General features: G+C 37.6%; 1 protein-coding gene across 2 annotated transcripts in view; it reads left to right on the top strand.

Annotated features, from left to right (window-relative positions):
• Positions 1-21269, top strand: part of ror1 (receptor tyrosine kinase-like orphan receptor 1) — a 254783-nt gene that overhangs the window by 175032 nt on the left and 58482 nt on the right. For both annotated transcript variants that reach the window (XM_030132891.1, XM_030132890.1), the window contains 2 exons: positions 4844-5134; positions 6282-6315. In XM_030132891.1, coding sequence (XP_029988751.1) covers positions 4844-5134; positions 6282-6315 — 325 coding nt within the window. The remainder of the gene's footprint in view (positions 1-4843; positions 5135-6281; positions 6316-21269) is intronic.

Genomic DNA, 21269 nt, shown 5'->3' with positions numbered 1-21269 from the left:
TTTCTAAATGCTTAGTTTTAGTTTAGTTTTAGTTTCATCATATCTTTTATCATCCTCGCTGTTGTATTCAAAGAAATCCCAGACAGGACTCTGCTGCTTTCTCCCAACTTTAGCGTCCATGTTTCCAGGTAGAGTGGGAACCAGAAACCGACACTAAACGAGAAGTGACAGACCGTGAGGTGCCGTATGGTCTAGCTAAAATTGCTTGAGTGAAATGAATTGATTTCGTATCAGTCCAACAAAGACGAAAATGAAGGGAATCTTATCCATAATTTTTATACGTTTTAGTTAGTTTTGTATCCACACAATACAGTTTCAGTTAGTTGTTTGTTCTTTTAATTGTAGTTTTTATTTATTTCAGTTAACAAAAAGTTTTTTTCAATTCTAGTTTTCGTCATTTTGTTAGTTTTCAGTAATGATAATAACCTTGGTTTGGGGTTACCTTCATATTAAAGAGGGAAACATTGGTCATTAGAGAATGAATCCTTCCTTCCTTCCTACTATATAATGCATGTTTTGGCCCCGCCCCATGTCCGTACCATCGATGTCCGTCCGTCCGATCGATGTTGCAACACGGGACACGGGAGGGCATTTGGGTGCACTGCCACTGTTGCACCACAGGAGGGTGTTTTAGCCACGGGTACAATGCCGCTAGTTGTGGACAAATTGTGATCAACTTAACATGTTTATTCAGTCAGTGAATACAGGTACTGAGAAATTGAAAGTGTCATCATTCAATATCGGGTATGTCCACCTCTGGCTTCCAAACAAACAGTGCAGCGACGATGCATGGAACTAAGTCTCATGATCCCGTCCTGAGAGATCCGATCACTCAGACGACTGATTGTACTGCGATGACAGCGCAGACGGCGAGCGACTTCACCACGGCTCAGACCTACTCGTAACATGCCGATGGCACGTTCTCTCTGTTGTATTGTAAGTCATGGCATTTTGAGCTAGCAAAAACATTCGGGGCGTTTTCTTTGCTGCCTTTATATTGGTTGTTGACCACACCTAAAGTTATCAGTCAAGCGTGACTCTGTAGAAGAGATTCGACTCGATGTCCGATTGATTGACTGATTGATGTGTTTATTTCAAACATGAATGTCAAACAGAAGAAAATAAATAAAACACTTAAACATAAGACATATAATACATATTCGAAAAGGAGTGGGAAGAAGTACAACTTATAAACTCCCACCCCTTCTCCTTACGTAATTAATAACAATAATAACCTTCCTCGTCCGATATTAAGAGATTAGTCCAAACCCCAACGTCACGTGCGTCGGAAATAAAAAAATACAGCTGTTAACATCTAATGAGCAACATATACAAAATAGACAACTGAGCAAATCATTTTCTGGAAATTACACCACATGTTTGGACTGTGTGTTTTTGTTGGCACTAAATATATTATCCTAATTTTCAGCTTTATATGGAAGTTTAATTGTAGCTGCAGTGCTTTGATATGGACAGACAGTATTGCAAAAGTTAAAGGAGACAGTTACGTAAAGAAAGACTGAAATAGGACAGATAAAAAAGTAGGTGAGAATGCAGAGGGTAGGAGGTATTATGGTCAGTGGTGGGAGTCTCCTCATATTGTCACACACTTGTTAGTAGCACATTGCTGTGTTAAGCCTGCAGCTGTATGCCAAGACTCATGTGCCAAGTTTTCTTTTTCACAAACAAGTTGAAGGCAGGCATTTTATACGTCATCATGACATTTTTAAAGTTTCCAGATGAGCTGACATGAGGGTTGGTATGCTGACAAATGGTTCAGTACCGTGTTAAAACCATGATAACTGCTTTGTACTGCTGATATTGTGCATGTATATGATCAGTAGTTACAAGTAGGAGATAAAAAAAAAAGTAAACTCTAATACATGTGAGTGTATGTGTGGGTTCTTCCAGGAATTTGTTACTCAAAGAATTAGCACATTTTCAGCCATGCCTTGCATTTACCATCATTTTTACTCCTCTTAAATAATCAGATTTCACAGCAGGGTCTTTGCAAATGAAATCAGATAATGATGTTAACAAACTATCTTCCTTGACATGATTCTTTATTTAAAATTCATGGTATATTTTTAGCTGAATTTTGTTTCTCTAGTGGCACTTACATCTGCATCTGTATGTCTAATAGGAAAACAGTGGCTCCCTGTCATAATGGAAGGACTTTTTATGCTTTTTATCACTAAGTATGACAGAAATGAACACCATTCAGATATACTGGATATTTTAATACATGCCCTGCAGTGAACTGGTGACATGTCCAGGGTGTACCCCGTCTTCGCCCATAGGTAGCTGTGATAGGCTCCAGCGACCCCCACTATCCTAGTGAGGATAAAGCAGGCTCAGATAATGAATGAATGAATGAATTTTAATATATTTTTCTAATGCTGTTTGTTTTTGTTTTGTTTTTTTTGGGGGGGGGGGTCAACATAATCCCAGTCTAACTATATCTGGATGGGACCTTTTGAGTCATTTTCATTGTATTGCATTATACACAAATTATTATGGAACAGTACTGTGGAACTACTTTCTCTCTCTCTCTTTTTTTTTTTTTTGGGACTACTTTCTCATTTGTCTCTTACCACAGAGCCAATCAGCACCCTCGTTATATCATGTGTAGACTGGTAACCTGTCACCTGTCACAGTGCTGTGGCATCGCATATGCCATGTGGCTATCTGGTTACAGGAAAAGGCTAGGGCAGGGGTGTCCAGTCCTGGTTCTCGAAGGCCGGTATCCTACATGTTTTAGATGTATCCGTCTTCCAACACACCTGATTCAAATGATCAGCCTATCATCAAGCTCTACAGAATCCTGATAACGACTGTCAGGTGTGCTGGAAGAGGGAAATATCTAAAACATGCAGGATACTGGCCCTCGAAGACCAGGACTGGACACCCCTGGGCTAGGGTACCAGTTACCAGAAGCTGGTTTGTGCATTTATTCACAATTTCAGTTTCAGCATGCAGGTAAACAACATGAAACGCTGTGACTGTTTGGCCTCATATGAGAAATTTGCCCAGGTTTTTGATAAATATAAATCAGCCACTGGGACAACGTACAGAGTACAGAATTTGGATTATTTGATTGGCTCTGGCAATAGACAAACCGATATTTCGCACCACAGTACTGTAGCAGTAGGGATGTAACGATGTGAAAATTTCATGTCACGGTTACCAAAATTATCACAGTTATCATTATTATCACTGTATTGTTGAAATATGCTCAAAATGTTCAAAAAGTTCTTGTCTTATACACAACCTGAAATAATTTAACCAAGTTGTATTTTGAAAAAAAAGAAAGAAAAAGAAACAAAAAAAAAAACCCAAATAAAATAATAGGCACAATGTACTTCCTGTTGGCAGAAACATTCAAATACTAACATGTAAACATCAGACATACAAATGTGCATTAAAGATGGCACCTTATGGCCATTGTTTGACCATTTTCCATATCAAGTTTGTGTTGAAAATGCGGTAATCAAACACAGTTATCATGATAATTAGAATTTAAACGCTAATACTAACCGTCAGGAATTTTACCGCGGTTTATCGTTATACCGGTAATTGTTACATCCCGATTTGGCAGTAGCCATTATCAATTATTATTGTATCGACAGTCATTTTAAATATAAACTGTGATAAACAACAGAGGATTGATGCAAAGACAGCACACCTTTGGAACACACAAAGATGTCCTTGTATAGAAAACCTTCACCAAACGCAAAATCTGGCTCTTCTGACATGTTTTAAGAAAGTTATGTGTTTAACTCTGTACTTTTCAGTTTTCTTATCAATGTTGTGATTGTACTTGTGGTTCCATAAGACAAAAAGATGTCTGTAATCCAAGATCTACTGTAATTTTTCAAATATGTAGTTTAACTTGCAGGACTGGTCACAGATATTAGTGCTTATCCTGTGCAGAGATTGACAACCTAATTCATTTACAGTGAATAGTAAAGATTCGAGTGTGGGTGTAGTTTGCATGTGTAAGTGTGTGCTTCTATTTTTACTCGTCAACCTCGCTATTCATACACATTGAAGTTTGTCTGAGTAGAATTTGAGATTCCCCTCTATGTGCTTTTCCTCCTTTGTTTGTTTTGGCCAGTTTGTGTAACCAAGAGCATTTCTGCATACCTAAGATGGGTTTTGGGGTTGAGGGAACTTTCCAGAGGTTTTTCATGACTAAAAACCAATGTTTTTCCTGCACATTAAACTCTTAGGTGGCCCTCCAGATTGTTTTCTGACCACCTCGAGGAAAAATGCAAACCTCAAGATAACCATGAAGAAATATTTTTTGTGTATTTCCCTCCCCCTTATGCACTCATCGGCAGCACACTGGGGCAGTATTGTGGGTTTCGATAGATTTTTCTCTGTCTACCAGGTTGTTTGTGCTTTTATTGCTACAAGTCTTCTACCACATAGGTAATTTGCCTCTTAAGCTTCCTCACAGGCCTGGGAAACACACTCTGGCATCATGTGGCCATGGTGAAAAGTGAAATTAGGTGTCACCACAGTGGCAACCGCAAAATATCTTGGCCTATGAGTATGTGTCTCAAAACATCAAGTTGTTTTACCCCAGCTTTTTTCATAGAGCGTCCTACATTTTTTAATATCTGGCTCTTATGTAGAATAGTAAGTGTTGTTTGATTCATGTCCCAGTTCTTGGCCGTGTGTAACATAATATCTTCCTCCTCCTTTTGTCTTCTCAATCCCCTCACACCTGACCTTCTATCTTCTCACTCGGCCTTTATTGTTTTTCTTTTTCTTCTCTCTGTCTCCCTTCTCCTCTAAAATGCTTGTCTTTCATCTCATCCACTGTTTTGTCTCCCAGGACCCTACTTCATCCGTCTCGAAGCTCCGATGAACAACATCACCACCTCTTTGGGCCAAACTGCCGAGCTTCTCTGCCGTGTGTCGGGTAACCCACTGCCCACTGTGCGCTGGTTAAAGAACGACGCCCCTGTGGTGCAGGAACCACGCCGCGTTTCCTACCGACCTACACCGTATGGGTCACGCCTTCGCATCCGTAATCTGGACACCACCGACACCGGCTACTTCCAGTGTGTCGCCACCAACAGCCAAGGCACGGTGTCCACGACCGGGGTGCTGTATGTAAAGTTTGGTAAGAGCACACAGAACCATCAGTCAAACTTACTGGCACACACATGCAGTGGTGTAGTCCAGGGTATATGGAGTATACCTACTTATTTTTCAGTCATCATTGCGTATACCCACTTCTCAATCCCCCTAATGTGCACCATTCAGTTGTATCTGCAGCCAAATTGCCCATTTTTTCCCCTCAGATGGTGAGCCATGAGCCTCTGCCTCTAATTGGCTTGTACTCGCTGCCTTCATTGATTAGATTGGTTAACTTTGGGCATGAGGACTGATGAGCCAGTCAGAGGCAGAGCAGGGCAGGTCATGCTGAGGAAAGTATTGCTAATTTAGCACCATAGCGCTGCTTAGTGCTGGCCACCTCTGGAACCTGATTGGACACCTCAGGTGCCAGTGCCTCCCCAGCTGATTGACAGGTCGCAGCACGTCTCATTGAAAGATGTATGATTGTTGGAAATGTGAACAAGAAAGGTAGAATAAATGTCTTTCGAATGAGTGACACATATCAAGAGAACCTACTTTCATGGAATACATCATTCTGAGGTAAGTTTTAAGGTGGTTTTAGAATGAGTCACAGTTTTAAACTACTGGACATGTAACTGCGCATTTAGAGGAGAAGAGATTTTGTCACCAATAGTTAAACTATGTGAGTAGGCTAACGCTATGAAAGGCTAACGTTATGAAAGGTTAACGTTATCCGATGTTTGCCTCATGTTGAATACATTTACATTCATGCAGCTGCTTGTGTTTTCAGTAAAACCTACAAACTGCTCCTGATCAAGTCATGATAATTTTATAATAGTGAGCAAATACTACTGATGGATTGTGGGTAAACTAAATAGAGTAGTTTTATATATGTTTTCTGGACTATTTAAATAAAAAAGGTGGAAAAAATTGAGAGTATACCCACTTCTTCAGGGACCACTACACCACTGCACACATTACAATGAAGTTGCTTTATGACAAGTCTTTATATACTTACTCTGGCAAACAATGACATTTATTTTCCTATTTATATTTTCCTACAAGAACTTTGGCTTCACAGCGAAACACTCCCTCTGATTCCTACTTGTAGTTGGCAGCGTGCGCAAAGAAAAATCTGGGAACAATATTGTTTATCCTGTTGTAAAAAAAATCCCCTTCTTCTTTTCCAGATCCACTCCCTACACCTCTGCCAGGAAAGCCAACGTGAGTTTGTATTATCTATTTTTGCTGTCTGTCAGCATGTTCATATTGCATCCATCAACATGCAAAGTCTGGATCACAGAAAGAAAAGCATAATTAGAGGTTTAGCGTACAGAAAATACCATAGATAACACTCCATACTGCCCAACTAAATTATTGTTTTCACTGTGTTCATAGATAATTGTTTGTAAATGTATAGCACGTTTTGTAGAATTTGCACAACAAGCTGTAATGTGAGAGTTTTTTGTCCTCTTTTACTAATCGTTATAAACACCCTCCGTGTACAGTATTTCATTACACCCAACCAAGGGGAACGTTAGCTTAACATAAGAGACTTCACTCTTTCTTTTCTCTTAAAGAAAACCAATGAGTTTGTAGTTCTATATAATTTATTTATTTACAAAATCAAAGTAGCATCAAGGTGTGCACAGCCAACACAACAAACCACTCCATTTAAACTTCTTACGTAACAAAAGATTGCAAAAACTAGATTAGGTTAGGTTAGGTTAGGTTTGATTAGATTAGATTAGATTAGATTAGATTCCACAAAGGAGAAATTTAATGGTCAAGGCCGCAACAGAATAAAGTTCAAGAAAAAATGTGCATCCATAATGATAGTGCAAAGTTCGTAGACATTCATGGAGGAAGCATGTCTACGATTTTCAGATTTCGTACAAACTGGAAGATTTGTGCAAACCCATCGTTCGTAAGAATCTTTGTGGCCTAGGCATTAGTGCTCTTTTCTTGAAAATGATACCATCTGGTCTCAGAAAAGGAAAAAAAGGGGTGTTTTTGGTCTGTTTTTCCATTTCTGTCAGGTAGTAACTTTCTTTTAAGTTATTAGAAAGAGAAAACGAAAATCAATCAATTTTTTAAATTTGGTTTGTCTGTTTTGACACTGAAAAAGAAAAAGACCTTGAAATTCAATTTTAACTCTTCTATTTCAAAACAAAAATCAATGAACCACTGGTTTTTCTTTTGTTTCTGAAAAGAACTGACCTAGACTGATTACAAAGTTCACAAATATTTATGAATGAGACGAAAATACAAGGTTTACTTTACAGGTAAACACAGGCTGTATGGTCAGTTGGTCATTCAAGAGGTGATCAATCAGATCTGTATCAGAACAATAAACAGAAATCACGTGACAGGTTAGAGTTCCCCCACAGGTACGGAGGGGGAAATACAAAGAGGGGGAAACACAGTTAACGTATATGTCAACCCTGCGATCAATGAATGAAAAACTGTTTCTGTGGGACTTGGAAATGCATAAATGACATCTGTGAAACACTACTTTACATTCATTTGTGATCTGCAAGTCTGGAAAACAGCTCACAGTTCCCTTTTGTGAAATACGCCATTGTTTCCATTGGAAATATTCCCTCACATTGTTGATATATTGTTTGTGACTTGTTGACAATTCTGAATACATTGTTTATGTTTCATTTCACCACTTATAAGATGCAATTAATCTGCTTCCATAAACAGCCTTAAAAAAGCATCATAAAACATATGTGGCAAGGTCTGTAATTACCTAATTAATATTTGATATGAGTATTTAATTATCTGTTTCTGCCCAACCATCAGATCTCACATGGTTCACATTTGAATACTGACTCTATTCACATCCACATCGACTGTTGGAATGTGAACCATGTGGACTTTTGAGCAGGAAAGGCTGGCTATGTTCACAAAGTGGAGTTTTAAGGCAGATGTTGATGTACAGAATGTGTTTTACACATTTCCTCGTAGCATTGGAAGAATTAGGTTACTTTATCTTCCACCAACCCTGATCAGAAAACATGACAGGACTTAAAATATTGACATTTTGAAAACCTGCTCTATTCGTTTCATTTCAGGGCAATAATTCATTCATTTCATTTATTTCGCTCATGGATATGCATTTCATCAGCAGATATTCAGCAGTCATCAGATGAACAAATATTTACACACCCATGCTCAAAAAGGAGCAGGATGAAGAAAATGTTATATTTCCTGCCCCCTTCTACGTAATATTAGCCTTAATGGTTAGCTATACACAACTAACAATAAAGTCAGACAAATCAAACAAAATACATCCAAAGATAAAACAAAATGAATACAAAACCAAGTGCAAAACTACATATCCAGGAAGTACAAAACAAACCAAACATAGGTAAATATATACCTGACGAAATGATGCATATCAAGTATGATACGAGACCAAAATAAGTAAATAAATATGTCACAAGATGCAAAAACAAATATGAAGCAAAATGTAAGAACTTATAACTGCTCATATACTCTCATTGTTCTGTCTTTATACACTTTTTTTTCAGTTGGAATATGTTTTTACAGTCTTTCAGCTCATTATAAAGACAATTCCAGAGTTTAACACCAACCACTGAGATATATATATATATATATATATATATATATATATATATATATATATGTTTCAAAGTTGCCCGTGCACACTGGTTCTTGAAATGACCTTTTCTTCTATGCTCTTCATTCTCTGAAGTGAAAACAAACATTTTTTGTAATTTAGCTGGTAGTACTTTACATGAGAGGAAAAGATAATGAAATATCTGTCTGTGTGGTTTTGTTATGTAAGCTTTTATGGTCGCGCAATTAGCTGCTAGCTTTGAAATGTCCAACAAATCAGCTCCTAATATGAACATGCACTTAAAATTTAAAGACTTTTTGGGAATACCAAATAAAACTTGATGATAAAAAAGTATCATGGAAGTATCACAAATGCACTCCACTGAAACATTTGATTTCTTGGCCGTAGTATTTGAGCTTCCCAAATCCAAATTTTGCATCTGGCTAGCCCACGTCTTCCCAGTGTTCAGTGTTATGGGATAAAACTAAAATGAACTTTCTCAGTTTGTTTGATTCTGGCAGGATCAAAGCAGTTAAGCTGGATGGTTTTCCCCAGTGACATTATGGTAAGGCTCGCTGCCATGTTCCATGCAGTGTTCTCTGAATCAAAACTGCTGGCACAAAGTGGAAATCAGACACTTACTACATCCACTCACACTGGCGACCCAATGCACACAGTCACACACACGCGCTCGCTCTGATCACGTACGCGTGCATCTTTTTCAAACATCTGTTTCCACCATTCCATTGTTTACGTGTTTTTGATTTTTCCTACGCGACTAAATTACAGCTTGTTTCAAAGATGAGACGGTTGACTCACAATAAAATCACAATGCAGTTTTCTCTGGGGAAATATCAATAAAAAAAGACAGATGAAAGAGACTTTGTCCTCATAATACAGCAAAGAGATGACAGGGGAAATAAACGAAAATGGAAGATTCATCTCAGAAAACAGCACAAGAGGATGTTAGTTTGGATAACTTACATATTGGTCTAACTGTTCCAGCATTGCTTTGATTTGTGATGTTAGGTTAAAAATTGGAGTTGGAATAGTTAGTGTAATATTTAGACGTAACATTTGGAAGACACTGCAGGAATCTAGTCTAGAGTTGGAATGGGCAACATCGCCAAAACTCTTATCAGGATATAGATTTTTATCGGAGCAACTTTGTGTGCCTACATAACATGACTGATTTACACTTCTGTGTCAGTTTTTCAAGGTTTGAATATTTTTGTAGCAAATAATCTCTCAATCACAACAGCATAGTAGAAATCTGAAGCCCCACCCCCTCAGGTTATGACCCTTGGGATCTTATATCATAAAAAAAAAAAAAAAAAAAAAAAAAAAAAAAAAAAAAAGTATTACAGTCAAAGGAGAAAAACAAATTATTTTTTGACCTTGTTTGAATCAAGGTTATAATAGTTTTGGATTTTTCATTACAGTTTAGTTTTATTTAGCTTGGACTTTTTATTCTCTAATTCAGTTAATTTTAATTTGTTTTTAGAGCAGGTTTACTAGTTTTTATTAGTTTGAATTTTTTTTCGAAATGCTTAGTTTTAGTTTAGTTTTAATATTAGTTTTAGTTTTGTCACATCTTTTATTTTCCTCGCTGTTGTATTCAAATAAATCCCAGACAGGACTCTGCTGCTTTCTCCCAGCTTTAGTCTCCATGTTTCCAGGTAGAGTGGGGACCAGAAGATGACTCTAAACCACATGTGACCAGAAGTGACGGACCGTGAAACGCCGTATGGTGCCGCTAGCTAAAATTGCTCGAGCGAAATAAATTGATTTCATATCAATCCAACATTGACAAAGACGAAAACGAAGGGAATTTTATCCGTAATTTTTATACATTTTAGTTGGTTTTGTAAACACACAATACAATTTCAGTTATCTTTTTTTCTTTTAATTATAGTTTTGATTTATTTCAGTTAACAAAAATGTTTTTTTCAATTCTAGTTTTCGTCATTTCGTTAGTTTTCGTTAACGATAATAATGTTGGTTTGAATGATGCGTAAGTTTAGAAAACAATTTTACAAGTCAATAAAGTAAAACTGTTGCATCGTAAACAGAAATTTTACACTCCTGACAGTTGCAGAGGTGACGTCATTGTAATGTTGTCCGTCTACAACCGGTTCAGAGTTGATGAATACGTCTCTACAGCTTCAACATGACCAGATGTACCGGGATTTCCGCTTCTTTTATAGTTTTTCTCCTGCCCCTCGAAGAAGTGTTAAATTATTCTGAGGCAACACACATTTTGGTGTTGGTCACATGTATCACGGACAATAAGAGATGCAGTCCACTCAGCTGTGTAACACAAAACTAGATGTGGCTTTACAGTCTTTACCACAAACTGCATAATTACCTTTGCCAAGGAGGTTATGTTTTTGCCGGCGTTGGTTTGTCTGTCTGTCCGTTCATGTGCAAGGTAACTCAAAAAGTTATGGACGGATGTGGATGAAAATTTCAGGAAATGTTGATACTGACACAAGGAACAAATGATTAAAATTTGGTGGTGATCGGGGCGGGGGGGGGGGGGGCACTGATCTGCCTTGGCGGAGGTCTGCGCTCTCTGAGTGCTTTTCTAGTTTTTCACATGTAACATTATACTTTAAATAGACACAACTCAAAAAAAAAAAAAAAAAGTATTTCTTCTTCATAACCATTGTTCGTATTTTTTCCGAAATTAGGTCCTATGGGTATCAATGGAAAGGGCGGGACTTGGGCTCTCTTACTTAAATAATGCTAGAAAACATTGTGAAGTGGTGTAAAATAGAATCACAGCAGTTGTTTTGTTTTTCAGTCTGTCTGAAAATAGACTATTACAATGTTTTTAATGAATAAATAGTAGAGATAGTTTATAATAATCATTTTCACATTATTAAATGCATTCAGATAATGTTGTTTTATTCTGCTGAAATAGCAGTAAGTGATGTTAAATATTAAAATGAATAAAGGCAATGACAAGTAGCCACGTCAAACAGGCCTTTAAATTTAATAAAATTGCAGATTTCTCCAAAGTTGGACACTGTTGGAAACAGTTGATACAATGCAAGTACACAAGTCAATGAATATGTAAGAAATGCCTTGTACATTTCCTTGTTTTTAGATATCTTGGTGCAGAAATGTTACATATTTCAGTTTTAAGCAAAGCAGCTTCTCTTAAATATCTGTATATTTGGCTTTATTGTAGTTAATGGTGCATAAAAAATAAAGTTGATATGAATTATACTTAACATCATTGGAAAATTCTATTTGGGAATGTGAGGGAACGGCATTCGTTGCTTTGGTTCATTCAGATTCAGATTCTTTTATTGTCTTTCAGACGTTATATCAGAGATGCACTGCAGAACGAAATTACGGTCAAACACCATAAGAGTAAAAAGATTTTTAAAAATATATATAAATATAAATATGTAAATATGTATGTCCAAGATGTGCATGCAAAATTGACGATGATGATCATGATCATCTGGTTAGAAATTGTAAAATCCTCGATTTCAGCATTTGAGAGTTTCTCGTTTTTTACGCCACTCGTTGGAGGTTCAAATCAACGAAGCTCTCGTCATGTTTTTCTTTTCCAGCCTGAGATCTTGAGTCTCATTACAGTCATTACAGACTTCATCTAAATGGACAGGGGCCTCCTTTGACAGCGGCGGCGGTGGGCAGATCATCGCTGCTGCTCATCATTAGTGTCACGGCCAACTTATTAGCTGTAAAATAGGGTGGCAGGCATCAAGAAGACAAGGTCACTTAATGATGACACGTGATGACCTGTGCCCGCTTACCTCATACTGCAGCTGTTCAAACGTCAAAACGTCTACTCCTCCGCTAAAACTTTTTGGAAAGACATCTGGTGCGGGAGCTCGTCTGTTTAAGTCAAATACATTCATTTGCATTCCACTGCTTCTTTTTCCCCTTTCCTAACTTCTCTATATTCAGCAGAGAGTTGCAGAGCGCACAGTGACTTCCGTTTTCTTGGGATAGGTTATCCACAAATATTACTCACAGATTTTGGAGGGAAAATTTCTTGCCACCCACCTTGTTGAACCTGAACATAAAATGAACTTCATATCCTCTTTGCTTCAGTCTGCGCTCTAATTTCCATCCCCTCCACACTGGGCTTAAGTTTAGAGTCGGTGGCGTAGGGGGCATTGCAGTATGTGCCAAGGGTAAAGCCAAACCAGGGGTGGAATGCACCCAAGTACTCAAATACTGTATACATTTGAAGCACTTATACTTGACATGAATATCTCCATTTCATACAACTTTACATTTCAACTCTTCTACGTCCCAGAGGCCAATACTACACCCTTTACTCCACTACATTTATACGACACTTTTAGTTGCTTTTCACCAGTTTTTATTTGCTTCCCATTTAGCAAAAACCATGCATCTCCAAATGTGTTGATGTTAAATATTTGTGGTTAAAAATGAAGGATGAAGTGTTCCTTCATGGTTTAATAAACTCTTAAAAACACCTCTTTAGCTGGAAAACACATTTCCACAAAACACGGTTGTTTGCCAGAGCTCATGACGAGTCAATTTTTTAGATGCTACAATTGATGGAAGATGTTAAAGTATATGGTGCATTGCAGGAGATTTAACCGCCAAACAGTAAATTAAGTGCTTTAGGTTATGTCAGTCTGAAGTTCTGAAGCAGCAAAATGCAACGTGCAGCTGAAAAATAAATCCAGAAACATCACATTTCATAGAAAAACACTTAAAAGGATCATTTATACTGTGCAATGACTACTTTTGTCTTCACTTTGTAAGTACGTTTTTCTGATAATAGTAAAAGTTTAGGTTTTGTGGGAGTGGGAAAAAAATGACCATGGACTCACTGGCTATTAATACAAAGGAGATACAGCAGATTTTCCCCCTGTTGAAATGCAATCAGGTGGACTATTCCTCTAAAGCAGGGGTGTCAAACTCATTTTAGTTCAGGGGCGACATTCAGCTCAATATGATCTCAAGTGGGCTGGACCAGTAAAATAATAATAGTGAAAAAAGTCAAATTAAGTTATGATAATTTTAACATCTACAAAAATCTGAATAACACAAACAACTGGAAACATCTTAAGAAAAACAAGTGCAGTTTTAACAATATTATGCCTCAGATTATTAGTTTATCCTTTACACATGCGCAATACAATTTACATTACAATTACAAATGCACAAAACATTTAATAACAGGCAGAATATTGGTAAAACTGCATTTACTTATCTTAAGACATTTCAGGTTTTTCACATTTTTGTAAAATAATAGTTTTTTAATATAAACATTTTCATTTAATTTTACTTTTTTTTTTACACTAAAACAAAGAGAAAATTTGCTGTTTTCATTATTTATAGGTTTAATATGATAGTATTTTACTGGTTCTGACCCACTTGAGATCCAATTAGTCTGTATGTGGAATCTGAATTAAAATCATTTTGACATCCTTGATTGTTAATATCTTCAGTGTAATTTTTTTATTTCACAAATCCATCCCACACGCCGGATTGAATCCTTTAGCGGGCTGGATTTTGCCCCCGGGCCACATGTTTGACACTTGTGCTCAAAAGTGTACAGCACTTTGTGATTTTATATGTGAAAAGTGCTATATAAATAAAATTTACTTACTTACTTACTATTACAGTGTGTCTCAACAGGGGCGGAACTCCATGTGAAGACCCCATGTAAGACCACCCCGTCGTAAATTTGTTTTCGTGTGGGAATACCGTACACCCTGCCTGCCCATGCCTGTATTGTATCATCAAGTTTTCTTCAAACTAAAACTCATAGCTGCTTATTTTGACAGTCGGTCAAAATAACACTGAATCTTTATACTGAATCTTTCCGTGCTGCATCAGCTGATAGTTTACATTATAGCTTTGTTAGCTTAGCTCTGTTTTTTGTACGGTTTGTGTTGTGAATAGCAGAACTAAAGATCTGTTTGGAATCGAATAAACAAGGTCAGAACTGTCACAGTTTAGTCTGAAACATGGATCAACAAACGGCAACTTAGCAAAGATAATAACATCCCATAATTACTTTATACTTTCATGAGCCTCATAATCAAAGTCACCTGTGTGGAAGAAAAGCTGCCATTTTATCATCAAACTCTATTCTTTTCATTTACAGCTGTGTCCAGTGGAGAAAACAACAACACTGCTTCTAGCTTTTATCACTTTGTCACTTTCTTTGACTCTAAAAGCTGTTTCCTAATGGTTCTCATCCCATCTGGTCACTTTCAGATGCTTTAGCCCAAGGCTCAGTGGCATCAGTTTTCGTCACCATGGGAGACAGGCAGAGTGACTCCCTACTGCCTCTAGTGGTCATTGTTTGTACACATCTGTATTGTAGTATCATCAAGTTTTCTTCAAACTAAAACTCATAGCTTCTTATTTTGACAGTCAGTCAAAATTACACTGTATCTTTACACTGAATCTTTACGTGCTGCATCAGCTGATGTTTTACATTATAGCTCTTTTAGCTTAGCTCTGTTTATTATACGGTTTGTGTTGTCAATAAAAGATCTGTTTGGAATTGAATAAAAAAGGTCTGAATTGTCACAGTTTAGTCTGAGCCATGGATCAACAAACAGCAACTTATCAAACATAATAACATCAGATAGTAACTTTATACCTTCATAATCCTCATGATCAGAGTCATTCGTGTTGAAGAAACGCTGACATTTCAGCATCAAACTCTATTCTTTTCATTTACAGCTGTGTCCAGAGGAGAAAACAACAACACTGCTTCTAGCTTTTATCACTTTGTCACTTTCTTTGACTCTAAAAGCTGTTTCCTAATGGTTCTCATCCCATCTGGTCACTTTCAGATGCTTTAGCCCAAGGCTCAGTGGCATCAGTTTTCGTCACCATGGGAGACAGGCAGAGTGACTCCCTACTGCCTCTAGTGGTCATTGTTTGCACACATCTGTATTGTAGTATCAAGTTTTCTTCAAACTAAAACTCATAGCTTCTTATTTTGACAGTCGGTCAAAATAACACCGTATCTTTATACTGAATCTTTTCGTGCTGCATCAGCTGATAGTTTATATCACAGGTGTCAAACATGCGGCCCGGGGGCCAAATCCAGCCCGCCAAAGGGCCCAGTTTGGCCCTTGCGATGAATTTGTGAAATGCAAAAATTACACGATATTACAAGATATTAACAATCCTTTTAGTTCTGGTTCCACATTCAGACCAATTCAATCTCAGGTGGATCAGACCAGTAAAATACTATCATAATAACATAAAAATAATGACAACTGTAAATGTTTCTCTTTGTAAATGAAAATATTTTCATGTTTTTACACTAAAACAAAGTATAATGTTGCAAAAAATGCGAATAACCTGAAATGTCTTAAGAGAAGCAAGTACAATTTTAACAATATTCTGTCTGTTATGAAATGTTTTAAGTGTTTGTAGATCCACTGTGATCTGTAAGTTATAATGTGCATGTGTAAATGTTAAACTAAGACATAAGATTGTTAAAGTTACACTTATTTTTTCAGTTTGTTCATGTCATTCACATCTTTTGAAAGGATAGTTTGTAGATGTAAACCTGTTCATAATGTAAATTAACTTTTTTCGCTCTGAAACATAGAGAAAAGTTTGGAGTTGACATTATTTATATATTATTATGTTATTATTTCACTGGTTCGGCCCACTTCAGATCAAATTTAGCTGAATCTGGCCCCTGAACTAAAATGAGTTTGACACCACTGGTTTACATTATAGCTTTGTTAGCTTTGCTCTGTTTATTGTACGGTTTGTGTTGTCAATAGCTGCACTAAAGATCTGTTTGGAATCAAATAAACAAGGTCAGAATTGTCAGAGTTTAGTCTGAGCCATGGATCAACAAATGGCAACTTAGCGAACCTAATACGATCAGATAGTAACTTTATCCTTCATAATCCTCATGATCAGACTCATTCATGTCGAAGAAAAGCTGACATTTCAGCATCGAACTCCATTCTTTTCATTTACAGCTGTTTCCAGTGGAGAAAACAACAACAGTGCTTCTAGATTTTATCACTTTGTCACTTTCTTTGACTCTAAAAGTTGTTTCCTAATGGTTCTCATCCCATCTGGTCACTTTCTGATGCTTTAGTCCAAGGCTCACTGGCATCAGTTTTTGTCACCATGGGAGACAGGCAGAGTGACTCACTACTGCCTCTAGTGGTCACATGAATCTCCCAGCCCATCAGTGTAAATACATTCAGTTCATTTGTACACTTCAAAACACTGGTGTCTTTGGCAGAACTTCATAGCTCTCCATTTTAGACACTGATTATAGTTTCAGATGTTTGTTTTTTCTAATATTTGGGAGTAAGAATTCAACTTGTATCCCCTTTAAGTAAAGAATCCTGCTCCTGAATCCTTCTTCTAGCCCTGGTTTGAACTCTATTTTTGCCAGTTTGTGTCACTGCGGTTCCCAACGACCAGAACAGAGAAATAAGATCTGAGCCGACCAGAAATAAGAGACATAAAAACGATTCAAATCGACGGGGACAAAGAGAAGAGTTGGTGTAAAATGTGAGACAGGAACTTTCCCCTTGAGCACAATCATTGCAGAGTGTTAAAGTCTTCTGGGCCTCATCCCTTTGAAGCTTTATGTCATTCAGGATGACTCATGGGGCTTTATGAGCAATTTTCCGAGTGTTTCAGGTCTCTGAAGTCCAACAGCTTTTGGAAGCAACAATCACCAATTTATTGGCAGAAGACAGATCAGTGCATCCCTTCTGAAAACTACCCATGCTACTCCTCTTCATTCTCCTTCCCCCATCTTCACCCCACGCCACCCCCGCCCTCCTCCTTCATAATGTTTTCATAGGGCCAGAACAAACACAGGGTGAGGGGGGAAAGTCTCGCCTGCCAAAATTAGACCCCCAACTTTCTCCATCTCTCTCTGTACGCTGCCACACTTCCTTCATTTGCAGAAAAAGCCAGTGATGCAGACGTCGGGAGGGGGAAAGGAGTGAAAGAAAAACAGTGTTAGCAGAGTAGGAGGAGGATGGTACCATTAACACTCCGGGTTGCATGTTGTTCTTTGATTCCCCGGTTCTGCAGGGTCAACAGCGATCAGGTGTGATTAGCTGTTTGAGCTGACGGGAGGTTTAGCTGTAAGCTCAGATCAGAGGCACTTAATAACTCTGAGGCCTGCATGCAAACAGCCAAGACAAAGCAAGCCTAAAAAATGTCAACCGCAATTATACGCTCTCTTCCTTATCTTCTTTTTCTTTTTGTCTGTGTTTTATATTTTGTCATGGTCATTTTTGCGAGCAAATTAATCAGATTGGATAATAAGATTTGCCTCAGACATGGGGAGCAGCTGACCCGTAACTGACTTTTTAGTCATACTTTAGTTTGTTTTTCCTCCTGAAGTGCTATTCATTATAATCATTTAATTTAAACCCCATAAAGTTTCGGAAAAACATAACAAATAACTGCGAAAAAAAAAAAAAAAAACCTTGTCAAGGTTGAAATTTAACATGTGCAATGTTAATTTTATTATTTGACCATTTCTTGTGTGATCTCCAAAACGCAGCTGCTGTTGCATTTGTGAAAACATTGACCTTCTGAAGTTAGAAGTTTGTAATCTGACAATGGCGATAAACAGACTTTATGCAACATGGCAGCTGATTCCAGCGTCTCTGTCTGTGTTTATAATAAAAGGGTTTTCTCCCTGTTTGAAAAGATTAATACCACTACACCCTGGCTGTCAAGACTGTTTAAATTTCTCAAAACTTTCCCCACCACTTTTCTCTCAGCACTGGCAAAAAAAGCAATTACAAAAATAGCTGTGTTTTTTTTTTCTTTTCCCTCCACTGTGCCTCTTTCTCCTGTGTCCACTCTGTACTCAGTACTCTGAGAATTAAGGACAGGTTTTACAAAGAACAGATTCTCTCTGACCTGTGTTTTTTTCTTGGCCTTTTTGTCCATATTTAACCTTTATGGTCCTTGCTTATCTCTGGTCTTCTTAACATTACCTGGAACATATTACTCATAAATTTGGAAGTTGTTGGTAAGATGTATTCTGCGGATGTAATCCTGAACGAATGAACGTGTAAGAAGTATAAAATGAATAAAACTAATCCACGTGCTTTCTATGTAGAATTGGTATTCCATACTCTCAACAGCAGGGGGAAGTCATGCCAGAACACACTTAGAACTGTCAAAACCACCGACATATCAGTGCTTTAAACTAAAGCAAACTATCACTGTGTCTTATAATCGTCACATGCTGCATCAGCTGATAGTTTACATTATAGCTCTGTTAGCTTAGTTCTTTTTTTTTTTTTATCAAAAACAGCCACAGTAAAACCACAAATCACCTCTGTTTTCTGTACGGTTTGTGTTGTCAATAGCTGAACTAAAGATCTGTTTGGAATCGTCCAAACTGTCAGAACTGTCACAGTTTAGTCTGAACCGTGGATCAACAAACAGCAACTTAGCAAAGATAATAACATCCCATAATAACGTTACACCTTCATAAGCCTCAGAATCAAACTCACCCGTGTAGAAGAAACACTGCCATTTCATCATCAAACTCTGTTCTTTTCATTTACAGCTGTGTCCAGTAGAGAAAACAACAGTGCTTCTAGCTTTTATCACTGTCATTTTCTTTGACTCTAAAGGTTGTTTCTTAGTGGTTCTCATCACATCTGGTCACTTTTTGATGCTTTGGTCAGAGGCCCTGTGATGTTAGTTTTCCTCAACATGGGAGACTGGCAGAGTGACTCACTACTCCCTCTAGTGGTCACAGAAATCTTCCAGCCAATCATCTAAACCAAGTGGCCTCTGTGTGCGTGCATGTGTTTGTGTGTCCGGGGATTCACACAAAATCTGAAAAGAGCTGACTGCTGCAGTTTGGCATTCTTAGAGTTTTTTGGTCAAAGAACAGACCAGTGAAAACGGCAAGTTGATAGGACCAATATTTTGGGAGATATTAGTAATTTTGGGATATAATAGTCTTACAATCATGTTGCTATGGCCAGAAGGCTTTGGCAGTGACTGCTGGACAAATGCGGTACAGCATGCACAAATACACAACAGCAAAAAAACTACCACATCTAGAACCAGTGGATCCCCACTAGTTATAAATAAATTCATTTGATATCTCAACAATATAATAGATTGGCATCTTCATAGCTATTTATTCTAAACACTAATGATAATTATAGGTCATTTTTTATTAGAATAACCCTGTAAAGCCTGAACCATTAAATTACTGATAGAAAATTCCAGTTCTTTGAAACTAGAGCCTCCTTCTGAAAAACCCAAAAACATTTTTTTCAAATATCAATTTCCATGTATGACTTTCAATTTTATATCATATTTGATACATCAGGTCTCAATGTTCAAATATTATTATGCTTGAACAAAAAAAATCATAATATAACACAAACATGTCTAACAAATTGGTAATTCCTTTTCAAAACTGACAAAGTTCTGCCTCCTTCCTCATTAATGACAGTCTTGTAGTGTCACTGGAAAGGCCTCTGGTGAACAATTTCCTCCCCCCTGGTGGATTATCCATGTATTGCATGTATCTAATTGTATACGTCAGGTTTTTCAAGAAAAAAAAAATCACGCTGATCATGTAGAGGGCTTCAAAACTCATGTATCAAATATGATACGTTTGGCATTATAGGGATGAAGAACAAATACAACACATGTCCCCTTTATAGGTTATCGTCATGATACATCCAGTCTTCCAAAGTCCTCCGACATCTGCGTAACATACAGTAGTAAGAGTTAAATTTACTTGCAGGCACCTGAGGTTGTAATTAATTTGCCAGCTGAGATCTTGTTTGGTGTAATTTGAGGACTCTGGATGATTACTTTAATCAGTTATGTTTAACTCAAATACAGTATAAACACACGAAGAGTGTGTGTGTGTTTTTTCTTCTGCAAACTCTATCTGTGTGTGCGGTGAGAAGCCAACCCAACACAGGCTGGATGACTCTGTAATTAGCCAGCCGTCAACACTAGATTAAATTGACTTTGGACCTGACGTGACAAGGACTGTGAGGCTTGTACCGCCGTCAGCCCGCTGGAAATCCAATTATATACAGTCAAAGCACCAAAGAGTTAACACAGAGGTATAATTCGACTCTGTATAGACTGTTGCGTGTGTGTCCCACCCTCGGCTTGTGCATGGGGTTGACTGACAAATTGTTTTAAAGAAGTAGTTGCCAAAATGTGTAATGACTTGAAAATGTCACACTAAGTTATTCCTGTAGCTTGTCCAGACTTGCTCCAACTCATTAGGCACTAAAATATGTGTGTTCACTAATGGTAATAGATTGATTGATACCTTGAAATGTTTTTTCCCGTTATGAAATGACACCAACTGTTGGAAAAGGCTTGTACTTAAATGTCTGCGTAATTAGAATGTGATTTATTAAGACGGCAGGTAATTACACAACATCAAATAGAGGCCGATTTGAAGGTGTGTTGGAGGATCATAAGGCGCCCTGAGGTAGCAAACACCAGCAATCCTCATTTACTGAAGAAACAACATGTCAAAACACTTTACTAAAGCTGCAGTTGAGCAATTAATACAGCAAATTATCCAGAGCGTCTGTAG

This window comes from Sphaeramia orbicularis, chromosome 4 (genome assembly GCF_902148855.1).
Source record: "Sphaeramia orbicularis chromosome 4, fSphaOr1.1, whole genome shotgun sequence".
Classification (NCBI taxonomy): Eukaryota; Metazoa; Chordata; class Actinopteri; order Kurtiformes; family Apogonidae; genus Sphaeramia; species Sphaeramia orbicularis.
The sequence above is the reverse complement of the archived record's forward strand: the minus strand, read 5'-3'. Positions and strand labels throughout refer to the sequence as shown.